This window comes from Dryobates pubescens, chromosome 2 (assembly GCF_014839835.1).
Source record: "Dryobates pubescens isolate bDryPub1 chromosome 2, bDryPub1.pri, whole genome shotgun sequence".
Lineage (NCBI taxonomy): Eukaryota > Metazoa > Chordata > Aves > Piciformes > Picidae > Dryobates > Dryobates pubescens.
In genome coordinates, this window is record NC_071613.1 from 39881666 (window position 1) to 39899616 (window position 17951).

The 17951-nt window shown below is 45.5% G+C and overlaps 1 protein-coding gene across 2 annotated transcripts in view; it reads left to right on the forward strand.

The window, feature by feature from the left end:
- The first annotated feature begins 1526 nt into the window (after positions 1-1526).
- The window catches only part of MARCHF4 (membrane associated ring-CH-type finger 4), a 108961-nt gene continuing 92536 nt past the window's right edge, over positions 1527-17951 (forward strand). For both annotated transcript variants that reach the window (XM_054175821.1, XM_054175828.1), the window contains exon 1: positions 1527-2218. In XM_054175821.1, coding sequence (XP_054031796.1) covers positions 1748-2218 — 471 coding nt within the window. In that variant the 5' untranslated portion in view covers positions 1527-1747. The remainder of the gene's footprint in view (positions 2219-17951) is intronic.

The window sequence follows — 17951 nt, forward strand, 5'->3', positions numbered from 1 at the left end:
GATTTCCCCCCCTTCCCTCCCCCCCCACCTCTCCACCCTGCCTTTTTGCTTTTTGCCTTTTTTTTGAAAGCGGGGGAGGGAGGAGAGTGCGGCCACGTTACACCCTCCCTTCCTGCAAATCCTCGCTTGCACTGCAAACGATTTGCCTTCCCCATTGCATCCAAGGGAGATAGCAACAGCAACATCATCACGGCAAGCCGGATGGGAGAGCAGAGAGGAGCCTGCTGCTGAGAGAGAAAGGCACACACGCACACACCAGCTCGATGTTGCCAAAGCGGCAGGAGCCGCACGAAAAATAAGCCATGCTGCCCCGTGTGTCTGGCGCATTGTGCTCCATCAGAGCCTTTTAGGAGGAAGAAGAGAATTATCTGTTCCGATTTCTTTTTTCATTTCTGCTAGCGAGAGTGCGACAGACTTGCGATGGTTGAATGTCAATGCCTGTGAGAGAGAACAACAGTCAGAGGAGGAGGACAGAAGGGGAGGAAAATGAAGGTGGGGACGGTGGTGGAGAGAAAGAAGCTGCCTCGTCCAATGCATCAAAAGGAGGTCCCTGCAATTGCTGATAGAGCCCTGGCCGCCTCGCCATCCACAATGGTCTGTACAAGCTGCCAATGCGTTTGATGACGTTCCTGTTTTGTGAAAGGAGGAAAAGAAACGTGACCATGTAAGATCCACGTTTCCCCGGTCAATTACATGCGAAGAATAGATCCTATTTCGATGGGGTTTTTTTGGTCCAGGATGGTAACAGCTTAGGGAATAATACAGCCGCCTCCCCTCACCAATTTCGCTTTGATTTTTTTTTTGTTTTTGGTGTGGTCCAGACAGCTGTTGGAATAGAGAAGGTCAGAATATATAAATATATATTAAAATATATATGATATATATGATATATATTATATATATAAAAATATATTTATCTCAGTGCATCTGGGATTAAGCTCATTGAATGCTAGTTATTTCATTCAGGACTTTTAATATTTACAGTGAAATCTTTTAAAGGCAACGGGAAAATCTGAAGCCACCTGGGAATACAGTGTTGGAAACGTAGGGTGTTTTCCCACAAACAATGTGAAGGTCTTTTTTTGTCAAAGAGGCAATTTTGATAATAACAACAGCTACCAATTTTGCATTTTGATAACCAGACCGGCTGCTATTTTGTCTGGGTGCACACCGGGTCTCGTGTGATCGGGTTTTATTTTTTAATTGAAAGAAAAAAATATTTTAAAAAAATCGAAGAAAAAGGAAAATTACTTGAGATGCCAAATACTGTCGAGAGAACCATATTCTCCCTTCTCCCCACACCCACCGGAGACGTGGACCCTTCTTTTTTACAGGCTTAGGAGTTGGGAGAGCCGACCAGGGCTTTCTGCCGAGCCCGCCGCCCGCGCCCCCGGACCCTCGGGCGTGGGAGATTTATTTCCTCCTCCCGCTGATTTCTAAACAAACTTGTGGAGGGGGGTTGAGAATCCCCCAGGAGCGCAGAGGCGGGGGGGGTTTGGCGTTTTAGGTTTTGGGTTTGGATTTTTTTTTTATTTTTTTCCCAGTTGTCATCCTCGCCGGATTCCAGCGGGCTGTCGGGGATTTAAGCCCCTCGCCCCCCGGCTTTGCTTTTGTCCTTTCCCCGCCAGCCAGCGCAGCAGCCCCCCATCCCAGGCACTGAGGCCGCAGCAGAGCCCCCCCGGCCGCGGGCCGCCCGGCTCCTGCTCTTTTCTTTCCCAGCCCGTCCCCGCCTGCCAAGGAAAGGCACATGTTAATACCACCCGGCGCGGGCATTTTCTGCTACTGCTGCTGCGGGCTCCTCCGTCCGAGACAGATGTTGCGAAACCAAGGCCTCCTCAAGTGCCGCTGCCGCATGCTCTTCAATGACCTGAAGGTCTTCCTGCTGCGGAGACCCCCCGCCCCGCCGCCGCCCTCCCCGCCGCCGCCGCTCCCCATGCCCGGCGGAGCTGAGGCGGCGGCAGGCGGCCCGGGGGGGGCCGCACCGCCCGGGGGGCGCGGGCCCGGCTGGCGGGCGGCAGCGGGCGGCGGCGGAGTGGGCAGCCCGGGCGCCGAGGAGTGGGGCAGCCCTGCTGGGGAGCCGCCCGCCTCTCTGCCCAGCAGCACCTCCTCGGATGACTTCGGCAAGGGCAAGGCGGAGGACCGTTACTCGCTGGGCAGCAGCGTCGACAGCGGCATCCGCACCCCGCTCTGCAGGATCTGCTTCCAGGGGCCCGAGCAGGTGAGCCTGCGGAGGGTGCCGGGCACCGGGGCGGGGGCACGGCGACAGGCCGCGGCAGGAGCCCGGCTCGCCCGCTAGCAGTGATGCTTCGCCCTGCAGGAACCGATGCTGCTGCGCTCGGAGGTCTCCCCATTGCCCGGAGCAGGACCTCAAACCCAGAGGGGCTCGCCCTTTGCCCGGGCCTTGGAGGTTCAGGATTCTGCACCTCGGAGGTGTTTCCCAGGGAAATGCGAGGTGGAGGCCTGCTCTGCCCCTCTCTGCTCCCTGCCAGCCTTACCCTAGGTGCCCATGCTCAGCCTCAGAGCCGTGCCTTTGTGGTATGATAAACCTGTGGCAGGAGGCAGCCTCACCTCATCAGTGCTTCCCAGGGGATAGCTAGCAGGAGCTCTGCAGTTTTGCCACTGTTCCCATGCTCCCGGTTGCACTAGTTGGAGGAGAAAAACTGCTGGCTGCAGTTGTGCATGCTGAAGCTGCAGGCTTGAGATGGTACTTGATACAGACTGAGATTAGGCCAGTGAAGTTTCCCTTTACCACACAGGAGAATTAAACAAATGCAACCTCACTAGAACATAAGGTGCATTATTTTCCCTATTTAATGACAATTAAAAGTTAACGTATTTTCAGGCTGGCAACTTCCATTCAGTGATGGAACACCAGTACGTAGCAACATTTGTACTTAACATGACACGGCTGCAGGCAGCAAGGAAGGCTACAGACCTCTGCTTGTGCAGATAACCATTTTTGCTCAGGATAGTCCTGTTACAGTAAGAGATCAGTGCACAAGAATGAGTTGTGAGGTTGGATTTGGCTGATGCTAATTTCTGTTTTAGGCACAGATCCTGGCACATAAGGTGATATGGTGAAATCTTGAGAAAAACAGGGTTTGTTTAATTTCTTCTTTCCCCTTCATGGACCTGTGTACTCTCCTAAGGAAAGCCAGTGTTTATCTGAGTGGCCACGCTCTGTCATACATTCTGCCTGTCCCAAGGCTGCCCATGTCTGTAATGCAGTAATTATGCCTTCCCTTGTGTCAGTCCAAGGATGATGGTGATAGGGCGTGGGGAGGTGGGGAATGGGTTCCTATTCTTCTATGGGAATTGCAGGGTCTGCCACCAACTCATCTGAATATCCACATATCCTCAACCCTGCTGGATGTGTCATACCAAGGGCCCTGTAGATCAGAGCTCAATGAACTGTAGCCTTCTCTAACAGTTTAGGCAGTTGACTGATAGCTGTGAGATTTAATTTTCACCATAGGCTTTTAGATAAGGGTGGTGGAAATCATTATTTTCTGGAGATGCTCTATGCCATCCTCACTTGACTGTCTCCTCCCCTTCTCTTCTAAAAGTTGGAAGCCATGCAACTCACTCCCTGGGAATTTACATTATTCCACATTTCCAGTACTCTTCCCTGGCTTGCTATTCTGCCTGTGTACAGGAGACGTAGTACCTGCAAGATTGGTTTACATGTCTGAGCAAATAGAACCTGAGCAGGATTAAAATAGAGGCAACTCACTTCCTTGGAGAACATTAGTGCTTGAAAATAATTGGATGCTAATTTTCACACTGAAAACCTGTGTAGGTTGCATTGTAAAAGTGAGACTATTTGCTGACCATCTGTCAGCCTACCTGAGTGAGAAGCAGAGCAGACGTGACTGGCATCTAATAGAGTTTCACCAGGATTTCTCTTGTTTGCTTCTCACAGTTTCTGACCAGTATAATAAGACACTTACAGCTGGATTCTGCCACTTGTCCTTGAGCAGTATCTAATTCTGCAAGTAGTTTTTTCTTCACCAGCATGGTTTGAGGAGTATCTGAAACTCTTTGCCCTGCAGCAGCTGGGAAGCACAAGTCATTATGGTAGGCCCAAATCATGAGGTTTTAAAGCACAGCCAGATACTGACACAGCCTCCTAGAAGTACAGTTCTGAATAACTGGGAACTGAATCAGTGCAGCTGATGTCAAGTCCTGCTATTTGGTTTATTTGGCCCTTACTGAAATAAAACTTTGGTAGGGCTAAATCCCAAATTCCTTGTTCTTTTTTAACTATAGTGATTATTACCAGTTTAGCCTTTAATTCCCATTCATTTTCCAACTCAATGGCTGAGCAAAGATACTTTTGAGTTTTGGGCCCTCACAACTGTAAATGTCATAGACACACATTATTCCGTACTACCCCTGCCAAGATCAGGAAAATTTATCCACTTGGAAACAACATAGAATTGCTAGTTCTTTACAGATTAATAACAATGGCAGATATAATCAGTGTTTTATTTACCTGTCAAAAACATCTGAAACTGCTGCAGCTGTGGGCAAATTTGCAGGGCTGCATCACAGTACCAAGAACAAAAGCCCTCATTATGAATTGACTGTTAGGTGCTCCAAGCTTATTTACTCAGATAAAATGACAGTGAGTCTCCAAAAGATGTTTTAATCCTTTTTGATTAAAAAAAACCCACCCAAACAACAAAACAAAACAAACTACCACAACAGTCAAAAAGGTTTCTTACTAATCTGGCTTCACAAGTAGGTTTCATTTAATATCTACTGCAAAACAAAATCAGTAGGGATTTTCAGTTTTAATTTATGATTGCCCAACACACACGGTATGTCAGGCTACTGAATTGCTTATATCTTAAGCTCCTCATGTTTGTCTGTGGTTATTATGGGTAAGCTGATTCTTTAATTTAAAAATGTGCTGAGGTCCATAGGAAGGACCAAAGCTCACTATTGTCAAACTGTTCTGTTTGTTGCATGTTACCTGGGAGAAACCAGAGATTCAGACAAAGAATGGACTTGATGACCAGGTGATCACAGCATCTGGACTCCCATTTGGAGGCCACAGAGAGCAAGCTCTTCTCAGGACTGGTAGTTGAAAGAGGCAATTGTCTTTATTGAAAAAGAGAGCTTAACAGAATGAAAGCTGGTGGTCTGAACTCTGTGCTTGGTAATAGCATTGCCTTTCAAGGACTTGCTCGGCATTTTCAAAGATTTCACTGACTGAAGGTCCTGCACCCCTGTGTCAGCTAATTCTGAGACCCTGGAATGAACAGCAAGGCTCTGTGAAGGAAGTGAGAAAGAAAGATGCTGGAGTATTTTTTTCTGTTCTAGATACTGCTCAGTGTTTACAGATTTTTGTCTGTTTTCCTGGATTTCTGACAATGTTCTGAAAGAGAAAGAAGCTAAGATGAGCTCTGCTCTCACAAATGTTTCACAGCATTTGGGATGGTTCCAAGTTGAAGGCAAGTCAGAGAGAGTAGCAGGAAAAGACGTGGGGGAGAAGTCCTTTCACGTCAGCAGATAAGCTATTTGCCCATGTCACAAGGAGTTAGCAGTACTGTAGAGTTTAGGATCTCAGAGGCGGTGCTAACTGTGCTGAAAATAAATAGAAAAGTGTTCCTAAATGAAACTGAGATAATTTGGAAATCCGTGTGTCTCAAGGAGTGCTTGTTGGGTTGTCAGCGTGCCTGTACATCTTCTCTTACCTGTCAGTTCCTGTCTGCATTTCTCTGTGTCTCTGTTCTGGGGGAAAAGTGCTGCAAAAATGGATATTTGAAAAGCCAGTGCAGATAGGATTGGTTGGCTAAGGAGGATCAGAGAGAACAGACTGTGCACTCTTCTTCCTTCAGGTTGCTAGCTTGGACTTAGCATGGTATTCAGTAGACATGTTTGAAAATATGCTATCATTCCTGCCAAGTCCCTCCAGCCTTCAGGGACATCAGCTCATGAATATGAGACCATGAAGACCTTTAAGGAAATTGGAAGGGAAGACAGCTTATAATGGATATTAGGACATGCATGTTAGCCATTGGAATGGGCTGCCCAGGGAGGTGGTGGAGTCACCATCCCTGGAGGTGTTCAAGAGGGGATTGGATGTGGCACTTGGTGCCATGGTTTAGTCATGAGCTCTGTGGTGACAGGTTGGACTTGATGATCTTTGAGGTCTCTTCCAACCTTGATGATTCTGTGATTCTGTGATTCTATGCACTGGGTACTAGCCCTCAGTAGCTCTTTGTAAAGGGCCAGTGAGGTCCATCGCTCTTCAGGTGCGTGTCTGGATTTCAAGCACATGCAATGTAGTATCTTCACCCTGTAGGCACTTGCCGTACTCAGGACCTCTCTAGAGCTAAGGTGACTTTTTTTCAGTCTGGATTAGCATGCCATCCTTGAGATCCCTGTGTAGGATCAGTGAATGATTAGTACCATCAAATGTCTGGTTATTAGCGTGCCTTGCTTGAAATAACTTGTGAGAATCTCAGCCTCATTCCTGTTAACAAATATAGGCACGGGCAAAAGCCATCATTAGCCTCCTGCCTGGGTAGTGTCGGCAGAGAAGGCATGCACTAAGCCAGGAAATACTGCCACCCTACAGACTCAGCAGCACAGATGAGTGGAAGAAATCTCTGGGATGCCTGATTTCTGATTTACAATGTTGTAAGAATGAGGAGAATTGGGTATTTCTTTTCTGGAGTGGGACAAAGAAGAGAAGAGGTAACCTGTAAGAGAATTCAGAGCTTGAGTGTGATAATTCATGAGCAGAAGAAGAAACAGCTGTGCAGCTATCATCACAAGCACATCCAAAGCCAAGGAAACTCAGAAAGGGAAATGCTGGTGTTTGGTGGGGTCTGTCCAAACCAGATACACCATCAGGACACTGTTTTCAAACATGTTGAATCATGTAATCATGGTGCAGGCTTCCCATCCATGTCCTTTTCACAGATGTGTTCCCACAGGATTCATTTACTTAGTATTAGAAGGAGATTCATTCACTGGAAAACAGCCAGTCCTGTTAAAACTGAAGACTAAGAGATGCCAGGATGCAGCCTTTAAGACTTCAATCTGTATATTGTAATTTATGACAGAAAGGAAGGGAAGATGCTTCCCGTGACATTCAGTCCACCTCTCTGTCCCAGGATCAAATCTGTACTGTGCAGGCAGAGCATTTTTGGCTTTGCCAAAAGCTCTGCTTGAGGCATCAACTGAATGGAGTCCAGGATGTCATCTATTTTAGATTTAGACTCTGTTGCCACAGAGTTGATTGGCAAAGTTCCCATTAACTTCAACAGCAAAAGGGTAGGCATCCAGTAGCAGGCACTTGACCCCTGTATTTCAATAATGTTGTGCACACAGCAGGGTTTCTATAAATAATAGTGAAGGCCACTAATCCCATTGACTTTTAATTGCTCCAGGAGACAGAGTTTTCACCTTTTGTGCCTGCTGAAATTCTGATGCCTGACCCATTTATTTCAGTGCCACTAGCTAGCCTGAGGAGCAGTCTTTCTTTTCTTTCCTCTCCCTTTTTCCTGTATGAAAGGATTCATGAAGAAACTTATCTGTGTTTGTGTCACTGTTTCTTAAATATACATTTCAGGCCATGATTAACAGTGGCTGGTGTCAGTTAGTGACAGAACAAGCAATGCAAAAAACATGTTGCTCCATTGTTAGCATCTGTAGAGTCACTGTTCTTTCCAAAGGCAATACTTGCTCCTGGAAGGGCTCTGTTCATACAAAATTGAGTTGCATTCAGGTTGTCTTTCAAGCAAAAATCCTTTCACAGCAAGGGCCTCCTCTGTGGCAGTCTTTTACTCATGTTGGTAATTTTCCATTCAACATTAGCCCAGTCCAGAAGTCAGAAATATGTTTGTGCCAAAAATCTGCAATGCTGTGTGTCCTATGTTTCTGCTGCATGTTATCATTGCTCGCAGGACTGGAGTAAAATAATAAGGTAGACTGTAAGCCCTGTTGGTCCATATCTGTGGACACTCCATCCCTTTTATTAGCTGATTGCTAAAGGACTAAAGCCATGCAGTGTTCATCAGCCCTTCTCTAAGTCTAGTGGCTGATTTCAGCCAGGTTTGGCAGAGTAGAGACCTGGAAGGCATTATATTCCTAGAAGTTTCATGAAAGCTAGTTGGATGAAGAAGAGGAAACGTAAAAACATCCTGTAAACCTAGAAATGTTGTGGAAGGGACAATAGCATTGGCTGTGCTGTACACTGTAGGTGGAATCCATGCAGGACAGAGCAAACCAAACCAAACCAAACCAAACCAAACAAAAAAGAAAGGTAACCAGACTCAAGTAATACTCACAGAATAGCTTCCTAACTTTGTCTTTCTTCTTTTCCTTTGTTAGTCAGGGTTACTTACCTAAAATTAATTGCTTGATGCTGAAGACTTTCTTAGCTTCCCCCATCTTTTCACGACTGACCTTTTATCCTTTTCAGATGTATCCCTGGTTACAGTGGAACAGATTACATTGTTGGCAGTGGAGAGTGATGAGTGATGACTTTCTTCTGGTGAGGAAAAATCCAACAAGACCTGGAATTTTGTGTGGATAATAAATGGGCTATCCTCATACCCCTCTGTAAAAAGTGATGAGCTAAGGTAAAATGTTGGTGGGCAGACTGGTTCAAGTTATAGGGCTTGGATCCTGAAACCCTCATGCATCTTTTCTTCTGTTGTGTCGCTTCTTCTTTACTCTCTTTGGTGGTTTTCTTTCACCTCCTCTTCTTGGCCAAAAAACAATTGACACATCAGACCTTGGTGCCACCCATCCTATCTGTCACTACTCTGTGCATGTTCTCCTGTGTTCTATGTACTATCTTATCCAAGCACCCTCTGCTTGCAGCTTGAACAGTGGTGTCATCATTCACAACAGTCATGCAAGTTTAACCTGCTTCCCTGGACGGGAGTGAGGGAAGGAATGGTACAGAATGGGAGACTGATAAGCAAAAATAGCCTTTATGTGTTGTTTCCTGCATCTAATGCCATGAGTCTGTTGGGGAAAATCAGGCTGTGCTGGGGAAAAACTGGGTAAGCTCCACGGAGGATGAAGTAGTTTAGCCTTGAATGGATTCCTGAGAAAGTTTTGTCTCCTCTGCAGAACAGCTTTGTAAGGAAGTTCCATTACGGTCGGAGAACAGGACTGTCAGCCATATTTTTTACCATGGAGTCACAGAGGTTTTAGACCAGCAGGTTCACATACAAAACAACTTTGCAGACCAGGAGAGAGGAAAAAAACCTTGATATTCTACCAGTTTAGAGGCCAAAGACTGCAACTGTCTTTGCAATGTCCCGTTGTGCCATGTCACTCTCAGCAGAAGTGTACCAAGGATTGCTTGATTGTCAGTGTGTTTACATGTAAGATAAGGCCATGAGATCATCTTTTCCATGCAAAAAGTATGTATCATTAGGTAAGAGATCGCTGTAAGAAGCACCTTGAAAGTTTGTAGTGCACTGAGCACTTGGAGGTATTTACCCTCACTGGATGCAGATGTTCCTGTAGCTGAAGCCTGTGAAGTCATTTGTGGTGACTACCATTGTAACTTCTGGTACTGTGTGGGCTTAGCTTCGTCTGCTTAATTCATTCACCTGGGCATCAGTACACAAGAGATCGGTTAGGCTACCCATCAAAAATGGTGGCAAAGACTGATCTAAACAGTTATTAAGGGTGATCATCTTTCTTACTGCAGCCTATTTCTTCTTGCCCTGCTCATTAGGAGGACAGCAGATTATTTTTGCTGTGTCCCTTTTTCCAAGCAGTAAATAATTTAAGGTATTATCCAGTAGTTGCATGCAAATAGAGTAGATGTTCCTCCTCTGAGGTCTTTATGAGTTCAAGTGACAACTAAAGCCCTATTCATCTTTAGGCCAAGCAATCCCAATTCTACCTTTGCTCTCATGGCATGTTTTCTAGACCTCTAATCATCCTTGATGTTATCCTCTGGACTCTCACCAAATGGTCCATAGTTTGCTTTAAATGTACAGTCTAAAGTTGGAAACAGCTCTCCAGCAGAGTTGCTGTCAATGCTGAGCAGTGCAGAAACGTTTTGAATCCTCTTTAACAGATAACATATGCAATACATTCCAGGGTGATGTTTGACCTCTTTATTTATTTATTCATTCATTTATTTGTGAAACAGTAGAACATTATTGATTGTTACTCAACTCATGATGCCATATAATCTCCATGTCCTTCAGAATGGCTTCCTGGCCAGTTCTCCTCCATTCTGGCTCTGTGCAGTTGGCATTATTATGCAGTTGGCCTTGGTGGAGGAGCTGTATTTGGCCCTACAGAATTGCATCTTCTTTTTTCCACAGTCCTCTGCTCTGCAGTAGGAGCTCCTTTCAGGTGGGCCTGTAGATGCAGTAAGCATTAACTTTATTGAACCTTGTAATTAATGACTTGAGCACTTCTGCCTCGACTCCTGAGGAGGGTTGGGAGAAAAAGGCTGGAGGAGCAGCTGTGCTTCTCTTTGAGGATCCCTTGGCTGCTAGAGGTGAGACTTATGGCTGGGGCTGTTCCTGTCACTGCTCACTTGTAGCCATGTGGAGGAGAAGAGAACTGATCCTGGTTACTTCAATTCAGGTGTCTGCTCTCTACTCCAAATTGAAGCTACTCTCAGTAAGGCTGACCTTTCCTGACAGTTGCATGCCTCTTGCTGGTCCTGTCTGAAATGTTGGCTCCATCACCCATTTCTCTCCTTCTTCTACAGCCCCTTTATCATTGATAGGGTGGCTCATATTTCCTCCACAATCCCCTGATGGGGTCCCACAAAGCTCCTTTGTCCTTGTCCTTCCTATCTTTTTCCAGCCCATCCACTTCCTTCATTATATCAGTCGGCCCTTAAGTCTAGCTCTGCAGGATTGATTTGCTTCAGTCCAACCCCAGATCTCCTCTGTCTCCTGGACATCTGTTATTGAATGCTTTGGCATCAGCTTAGATTTCAGGTATCCAGCATTTTTCTCCATATCTGCCTTTTATCTGCCTTCCTCTCGTGCTAGCACTGACACTTGGGGCATTAACTCTACCTTCAGCTTGAGCTTCTTTCCTCTTACTTTCCAGCTGTGCCCAGATCTTCATTTACTTTCTTTCAGGCTGCGCAGACACTTGCTCAGATCATCATTTCTTGCTTTCATTTTGGTGATCTCTTCTTCTCCACCTTCCCAGCACAGGCATTGCCCTGCTTCAGCTGAGTCAAAACCAAGATGTGAAGATCACTTCTTTGACTTTTGATGGAAGTGGTTTCCCTGAGAACTTCTACATCATCTTGCCTCCCATCACTGTTTCCTGTCCTTAGATATACCTTGTATAGAATTTTACTCCAATTCTCAGTCTTTTGGAGAGCAAAGAATGCCCTGTGGATGAATCTGATAAAGGTAAAACATACACCATTCAGGAATCCTTCTGACACTTCACCCATATCACATCGGCACCTACTATGGCAATTTCATGCAGGCTCAAAGGGTGGTTTGCACTTTCTCTAAGTACAGGACGATGGGCTAAACCTGTCTCTCCAAACACCTCAGCACTTTTAGCTGTGTCAGGTAATCTTCTCAGCCTGATATCTTGTGTGACTTTGCTCTGCCTGATGAATGAGTTACTTTCCAGTTCCTCTTGTTAAGCACACTTGGACCTTTCAGGATGAAAGGTGCTGGAGAAGCACAAGCAGATTGTTATCCCATTCCAAGTGATATTAATAGAACATTAAGATGAATCAGATGAGCATTCAAGAAAAGTAGGTAATAATAAAATACTATATCAGAGAGAAATAGCAGTTAAGTAATTAAAGAGAGGGTTTGCACAAGAGGCAGAAATAAAGTTATGGGTGCTTTTGGCCTCTAGACCATTAATTTTAATACTGTGGTAACCTTTAGAGGATGTCAGTATGTCAAGCATTCACTAAGAAGTGAAGCAAATGCATTTCTTGCCCCAAAGAGTTCACATTTTAGCATATAAAAAAGAGCAACATTTCCTTAACATTGAAGAAAGGTGAAGTCTTACAAAATTTAAGGCCAGAGGGGGTTATTGGGCTAGTCTACTCTGAACTTCTCTGTAATAACAGAAATGAGTTCCCTCAATGAAATTCTCACTTGAAAGTTAATAGCTGTGCAAGAACTGGAGAAGAAATAGCCCATCTTGATTTTTAAATCTCCAACAATGGGAAATTATTGCAGTGCCCAAGGAGAAAATCTGGGGAAACAGAAAACTGAAACTGTCTTTGCATACAAACTTTTGTCTTTTCTGTCACAGAAAGGACTATGTGCTGTCCATATCCTTAGAAACCAGCTTCAGAAACCCTTGGGCTGGCTGGCAGAGAAGATAACCCTCATGTAAAAAGTTCTGTGTTTGAAGGCAATTTTATTCCACATCAGATTAAAAGAAAGAAACTCTGCCTGGGAAAACATGCATAGGATTCAGCTAGATGGGAAAAACCAGTTCATAGCCTCCTCTGACATATGAGAGTAGAAGTGCTGTCACCTACATTTAACCCACATTTGGAAATTTTTCTTTATAGACAGGATAGCTACATAATTTCTAAGAAAAAAACCCCAAACCATTTCTACAGCTCCCATAGCCTGCAGTGAGGACTTCCATGTAAAATCCAGTTTGCTAAACTGCCATGACCTGGCCTAGCTACCACCATTGTTCTCTTCCCTAGTCCTTATGGATTTATTTATTGCCCTTCTTGCTGACATGCAAAAATCTGCAGGAGAGACCCTCACCTTACTATCCTGCAGCTATTCAAGAGATTCTTCTCACACCTTTTTCTTGGAGGTGTGCTGAGGCATGTGGTGCAAATGTCAGGTGAAGCTGACAATACTGAGTGTTTTAGTTCAGATCAAACAAATCACACAATCACAGAATAATTTAGGATGCAGGGACCTCTGGAGGCTATTTTGTCCAACCTCTTCCTCAAGCAGATCCAACTCGATCAGGTTGCTCTGGACCTTGTCCAGCTGAGAGCTGGGTATCTCCAAGGACAGTTATTCTACTCACCTCTCTGGACCCTTGGTCCAATATTTAACCTCCTCATGGTAAAAATGTGGGGTTTTTTTTCTGATTTCTAATCAGAATTTCTTGTGTTCCAATTTGCTCCTTGTCTTAGAACCTTAGGACCATGCACCTTTGAGAAGAGTCTATCTCTTTGCTGTACATTTCCATGAGGTGGCTGAAGACAGCAATAAGTGCTCCCCTTAGCCTTGACAGTGATTTTAGGTGGAGCTGTGCAAACGATAGGATAGAATGTCTACTCTGGCTCCCCAGGGTGCATCTGGACAGGGGCTGAGATTTTTGTGATGGTAGTCTGTTAAATACCAAGGGAAAAGAGCTGTCCAGACATAGACTGAAGAATGAGAATAAACATCTCTGATAATAGGAAAGGCTCAGACATTTCTGTTTGTAATCCCCAAGACATTTCTTGATCCAATAATCACAAAACCTCCAAGAGGTGATACTATATTGGGTCTGAGTTGTAGAAAAGCTTGATTGAGCAAGAACTGTTTCTGGCTAAATTGAACAGGAGGAGAAGCAAAAAGAGATCTGTAACTAAGGTGCTCAACTATGCAAAAGCATATTTTGAAAAAATTAGGAATCTTTAAAAATAAGCAATATAGCAGAAATTTATTACGAGCTGTGTAATGACTACCAAAACAGTAATTAGTCTCTTTATAATAAACAAAAGCTTTCTGGAAACTCAGTTACTCTTCCTTCTGCAGGCTATTTTTGCTTTCCACCTTCAATTAATTTGTCTGGAAAGCTGTTCAAAACCTGTCCCAAGCTGTATTTTAATAAAACTGAAAGATATCCTTCTTTCTAGCTTGCTTCCCTAAGCATCAGTAATTACCTGTGTAAGCTCTGTTTATAAGTCCATGAGATGCACTCTGTGACATTTAAACTTCATTCCCAAATTCAACTGTGTTTGATAAATGAAGACTGCATAACTCTTGAGCTTTTATGCGTGAAAATACATGTCCAAGTGGGGCATACCACATAGGGTATGTGATGCCCTGGAGGGAAACTGACATAAGAGGTCCACCCCCACCAGGCATCAAAAAAGCCACCTTACTCCCAGGTATATTTCAGGAGGAACCTACGCTTTGTTTGGCTTTGAGAACTTAAGGTTTTGCTGTTGTGTTTCTTCTCCCTTCTGTAAAAAAAAAAAGGGGGGGGAGGGAGAAGGAGATGGGGAGGAGGCAAGAAAAAGATCCATCTGCCAACAGAAGCTGAGCCTGGCAAGACTGAATGCAGCATTAGAGTATTGTAAACGTTTTAGAGTCTTCTCCACTGATTCCAGTCCAGAATCTGTTATTTCAATTGGTCTCTTTCAAGGTCACTTCACAACAGGGCAGTCACACCCATGGTGTTTGTTCTTTAAGCAGCACAGGCATGGAGGAGGTTCATGCAGAATGGCCTGAAAGCCTGAACCAGTCACTATCCCATGCATCAATTGCTATAGCAAACCAACTGGAGTGGAGAGCCTGTGGTTGTAGACCTGTTAAGTGAGCATGAATGGCAGGAAGAATACCAGAAATAATTCTGTGCAACTTAGTAAGAAGAGGAGCTTCGACTAGAAGCCTGTGTCTGCCGTGCGTCTGTCAGTGGGAAAGCAAACTAAGCTGCTGGGACTCTTCAGGAGTTGTTATTGTTGTGGTAATCCAAGAGGGATGCAGGGAAGGCTACAAGCTTGTGGATTTCCCCAGAGCAGTCTGAGAGGCTCTACATCAGAAATCATTTGCAAACACAAAGTGTACAAATGCGTGTGTGCATGTAACTGAGCTGCTCTGTGTGTGTTTAGGAGGATCAGAAACCTACAGGGCAAATACTGCAATCTCCTCTGAAGCTGGCAGGAGGTTTGCTACCATAGCATGGCTCCATTTTCTGTTTGGGTTGGATCCAGCTATTTTCCTGTGTAATGGTTGTGAGGAGGCCCCTGAGATTGGGTTTCTCTGATGAAGTAGAAAGTGCAGGGGGATGATCTCAGGAAAGAAAAGACTGTAAAACACATGCTCTGCTTCTCTAACCAGCACTAGCTTATGTTGCCTTGCTTCTTCATTCCCACTGCCATAAAAAGAGCCCAATAACATTCACCTTCTCCTTGCTTCTTTGTGTCACTTCCAGTTCTGCCTTTCCCCACTTGTGTATCTCCTTCCATAGGTTTTATAACTTCTTCCCTCTCCAGGTGATGTCTCTCCAACTGGGCATAATCATCTGCCCCTAAGCACTTTGATTGGAGCAGCAATACCAGCCTCCCTAGGCTACAGGGGAGATTTTAATGTTCTCTAACTACATCCTGAGTGTTCCCAGTTTTTCAGCATTCTTTGCATTTTGGCCTGATTAGGTTATTTGTTCTGTTGTATTGCAGGGACAAGAAGTGGTGCTTAGGCACCAGAGAGTATGTTCTCTCTGTATCCTATAAAATAAGAGAAAATTTGCTCAGCTGGAAATGAAACAACCTGGAGTTCAAAACTCACTTCTACTGACAGCTGGTTTACTTTTTTGTGGATTGACCATCCATCAGTACTGGCCAAGGTCTCTAGCCTTAGGTAAATGCCCCTAAGGCTCTTAAGCTATTTGCATGCTGGAGATACTGATGAGTCAAAATAAGGCTGCACAAACACATGGGCTTTGGGAAAACCATCCAGATTCCTGCCATTTGGCTTGCCTTAACCATGTCTGGGACAAATATGCATTCCCTGAGTCCTCTTTCACAGACTGCCCTGTGGTATATGCATCCCAGGGGTGAGATAAAGCCCACGAGTCTTCCTGATGTACACTGTTTGGTAACCTTCTGACACAGCTTTGGATGTAATGAGTGGACTGCAGGATGAGTAATAGCCTTTCCCATGATTTATAACCTTTCAGAGGGGAGAGAGGGATTTTTGCCAGATATTTATCTACCTATAAATGTGTATGGCATAACTGCTGGGACACAGATGCACTCATGTGTCTGTCTTTAATCTGTTTCCTACTAAATCACTGTGACTGCATTGCCCTGAGCGTTTTTTCTTCCCTCCTGAAATGTGCACAGCATCACTGGAGCTAGGTATTTTCTGTGCATTGCTCCACTCTGGAATGCACACCCTTTGGGACTTTCATGAAGTGTTGGAGTACCACGGAGGTCAGAGCCCTGGGCTGTCACTAGCACCTTGCCTGGCTGCTCTGCCTTTGGAGGCTCAGCATGATTTCCAAGCAGCACCCAGCCAGCCTGCGCTGCCGCAGTGTGCGCTGGTCCCAGTGCTCACTGTTAGGCAAGAGCTGGCTGTGTGCCTGTTTGTGGCAGCACGATGGAAGGCAGATGCCACGTGGCTGAATCAAATTGGATAAAGAAGGAGATTAAATGGTCACTTGTGGGTCAGCATTTCCTGCAGAGGGCAGCTTGGTGCCATGGTGCACATCTGGGCTGTTAAGCAGATGCAGCAGAGTTTCAGGCTGCTGCAAGGCACTTTCCTGGAGATCTCTGCTGAGCTCCATTGCAGGGCTGGAAGCACAATACAGTGACCAAGAGCTTCCCCAGCCTGGGATGTTCCTGTGTGGGAAGAGGTCCTTTGGAGTGTGACTGCTCTGCTGTTACTGGTATGTTTGTACTCATAGACCAGCACTTTGGCTGTTTCTCCATTAGCCTGTGCATGGCACATCCAGTGCAGCCTGGTGGTTTGCAGTGTTTCACAACTGGGCTGAATCACAGTGGCTCATGGGTTAGACCTGTGTGTCTTTTGTTGGTGTTTTTAGTCCCTAGAGCAGTGCTCCATGTCTGACCACTGAAAAAGATCTTTCCATCCGGCTGGTCAGCTATGAGGCTCACCAGCTCATGACAGCAGCCTGGCCTGGAAAGATCATAGAATCATTGGATGGCTTAGGTTAGAAGGGACCTTAAAGATCAGCTATTCCAACCTCCCTGCCATGGGCAGGGACACCTCTCAACTAGACACAACTGCTCAAGGCCTCATTCACCCTGGCCTTGAACACCCCCCGGGGAGAAGGCATCCACAACCTCCCTGGGCAGCCTTGCCATCCTCTTCCTAAGATCCAGTCTAAATCTACTCTCCCTCAGGTTAAAGCCATCCCTCCTCTTCCTATTGCTAGACACCCTTATGAAAAGTCCCTCTCTAGACTTCCTGTAGCATCCCTTCACGCATTGGAAGGCAGGTCTGAGGTCCTCCCTGGAGTTTTCTCTTTTCTAGGCTGAACAACCCCAGCTCACACAGCCTGTCCTCAGAGCAGAGGTGTTCCAACCCTTGGATCATCTTTGTGGCCCTCCTCTGGACTCGCTCCAACAGCACTGTGTCCTTCTTATGATGGAGACACCAGAACTGGACACAGTATTCAAGGTGGGGGTCTCAAAAGAGCAGAGTAAATTGGAAGAATCACTTCTCAACCTGCTGTCCACACTCCTCATGATGTGGCCTAGAACATGATTTGCCTTTTGGGCTTGCCTTAGACTTTCTAACTGGGATATCAGGGCTCTGGCTGTGGAGCAGCAGTGAATCCTTGATAGCCAATACAGGTGGTAAAGAAAACTTCCCTGTTAGGGAAGTATGTAAGCCGTGTTAGTACTCCTCTAGGCAAATAGAGCAAACAGCACCCTGTGGTATGGAGGAAAACTACATGGCCTGCCTCTGTGAGTGCCTGGGGAGGGACACCTCTGCTTTCTGCAGAGCCAGGGTTTGCCTTCCTGCTAGAGGAAAGGAAATAGACTGAAGGGTGTAGGGAACTGAGCAGCAAACAGGCCTCTCAGATAAGAGTTACCCTATAGGTCAGTATGAGAAAACTCCACACTTTAGAGTTAAGGTGGCAGCTCAGTCACTGGGTAACAAACAAGTCTCAACCCTGGTTGAGAGGGCTACTCGCTGGCTCAGAGAGTATTTGGAGTATTTGGAGTATTTGGTGACAGCTTGACTAGAGGAATTTCCTCTTCCAGTTCAAGTGGATAAAGGAGGATGAGCAGCAAACCT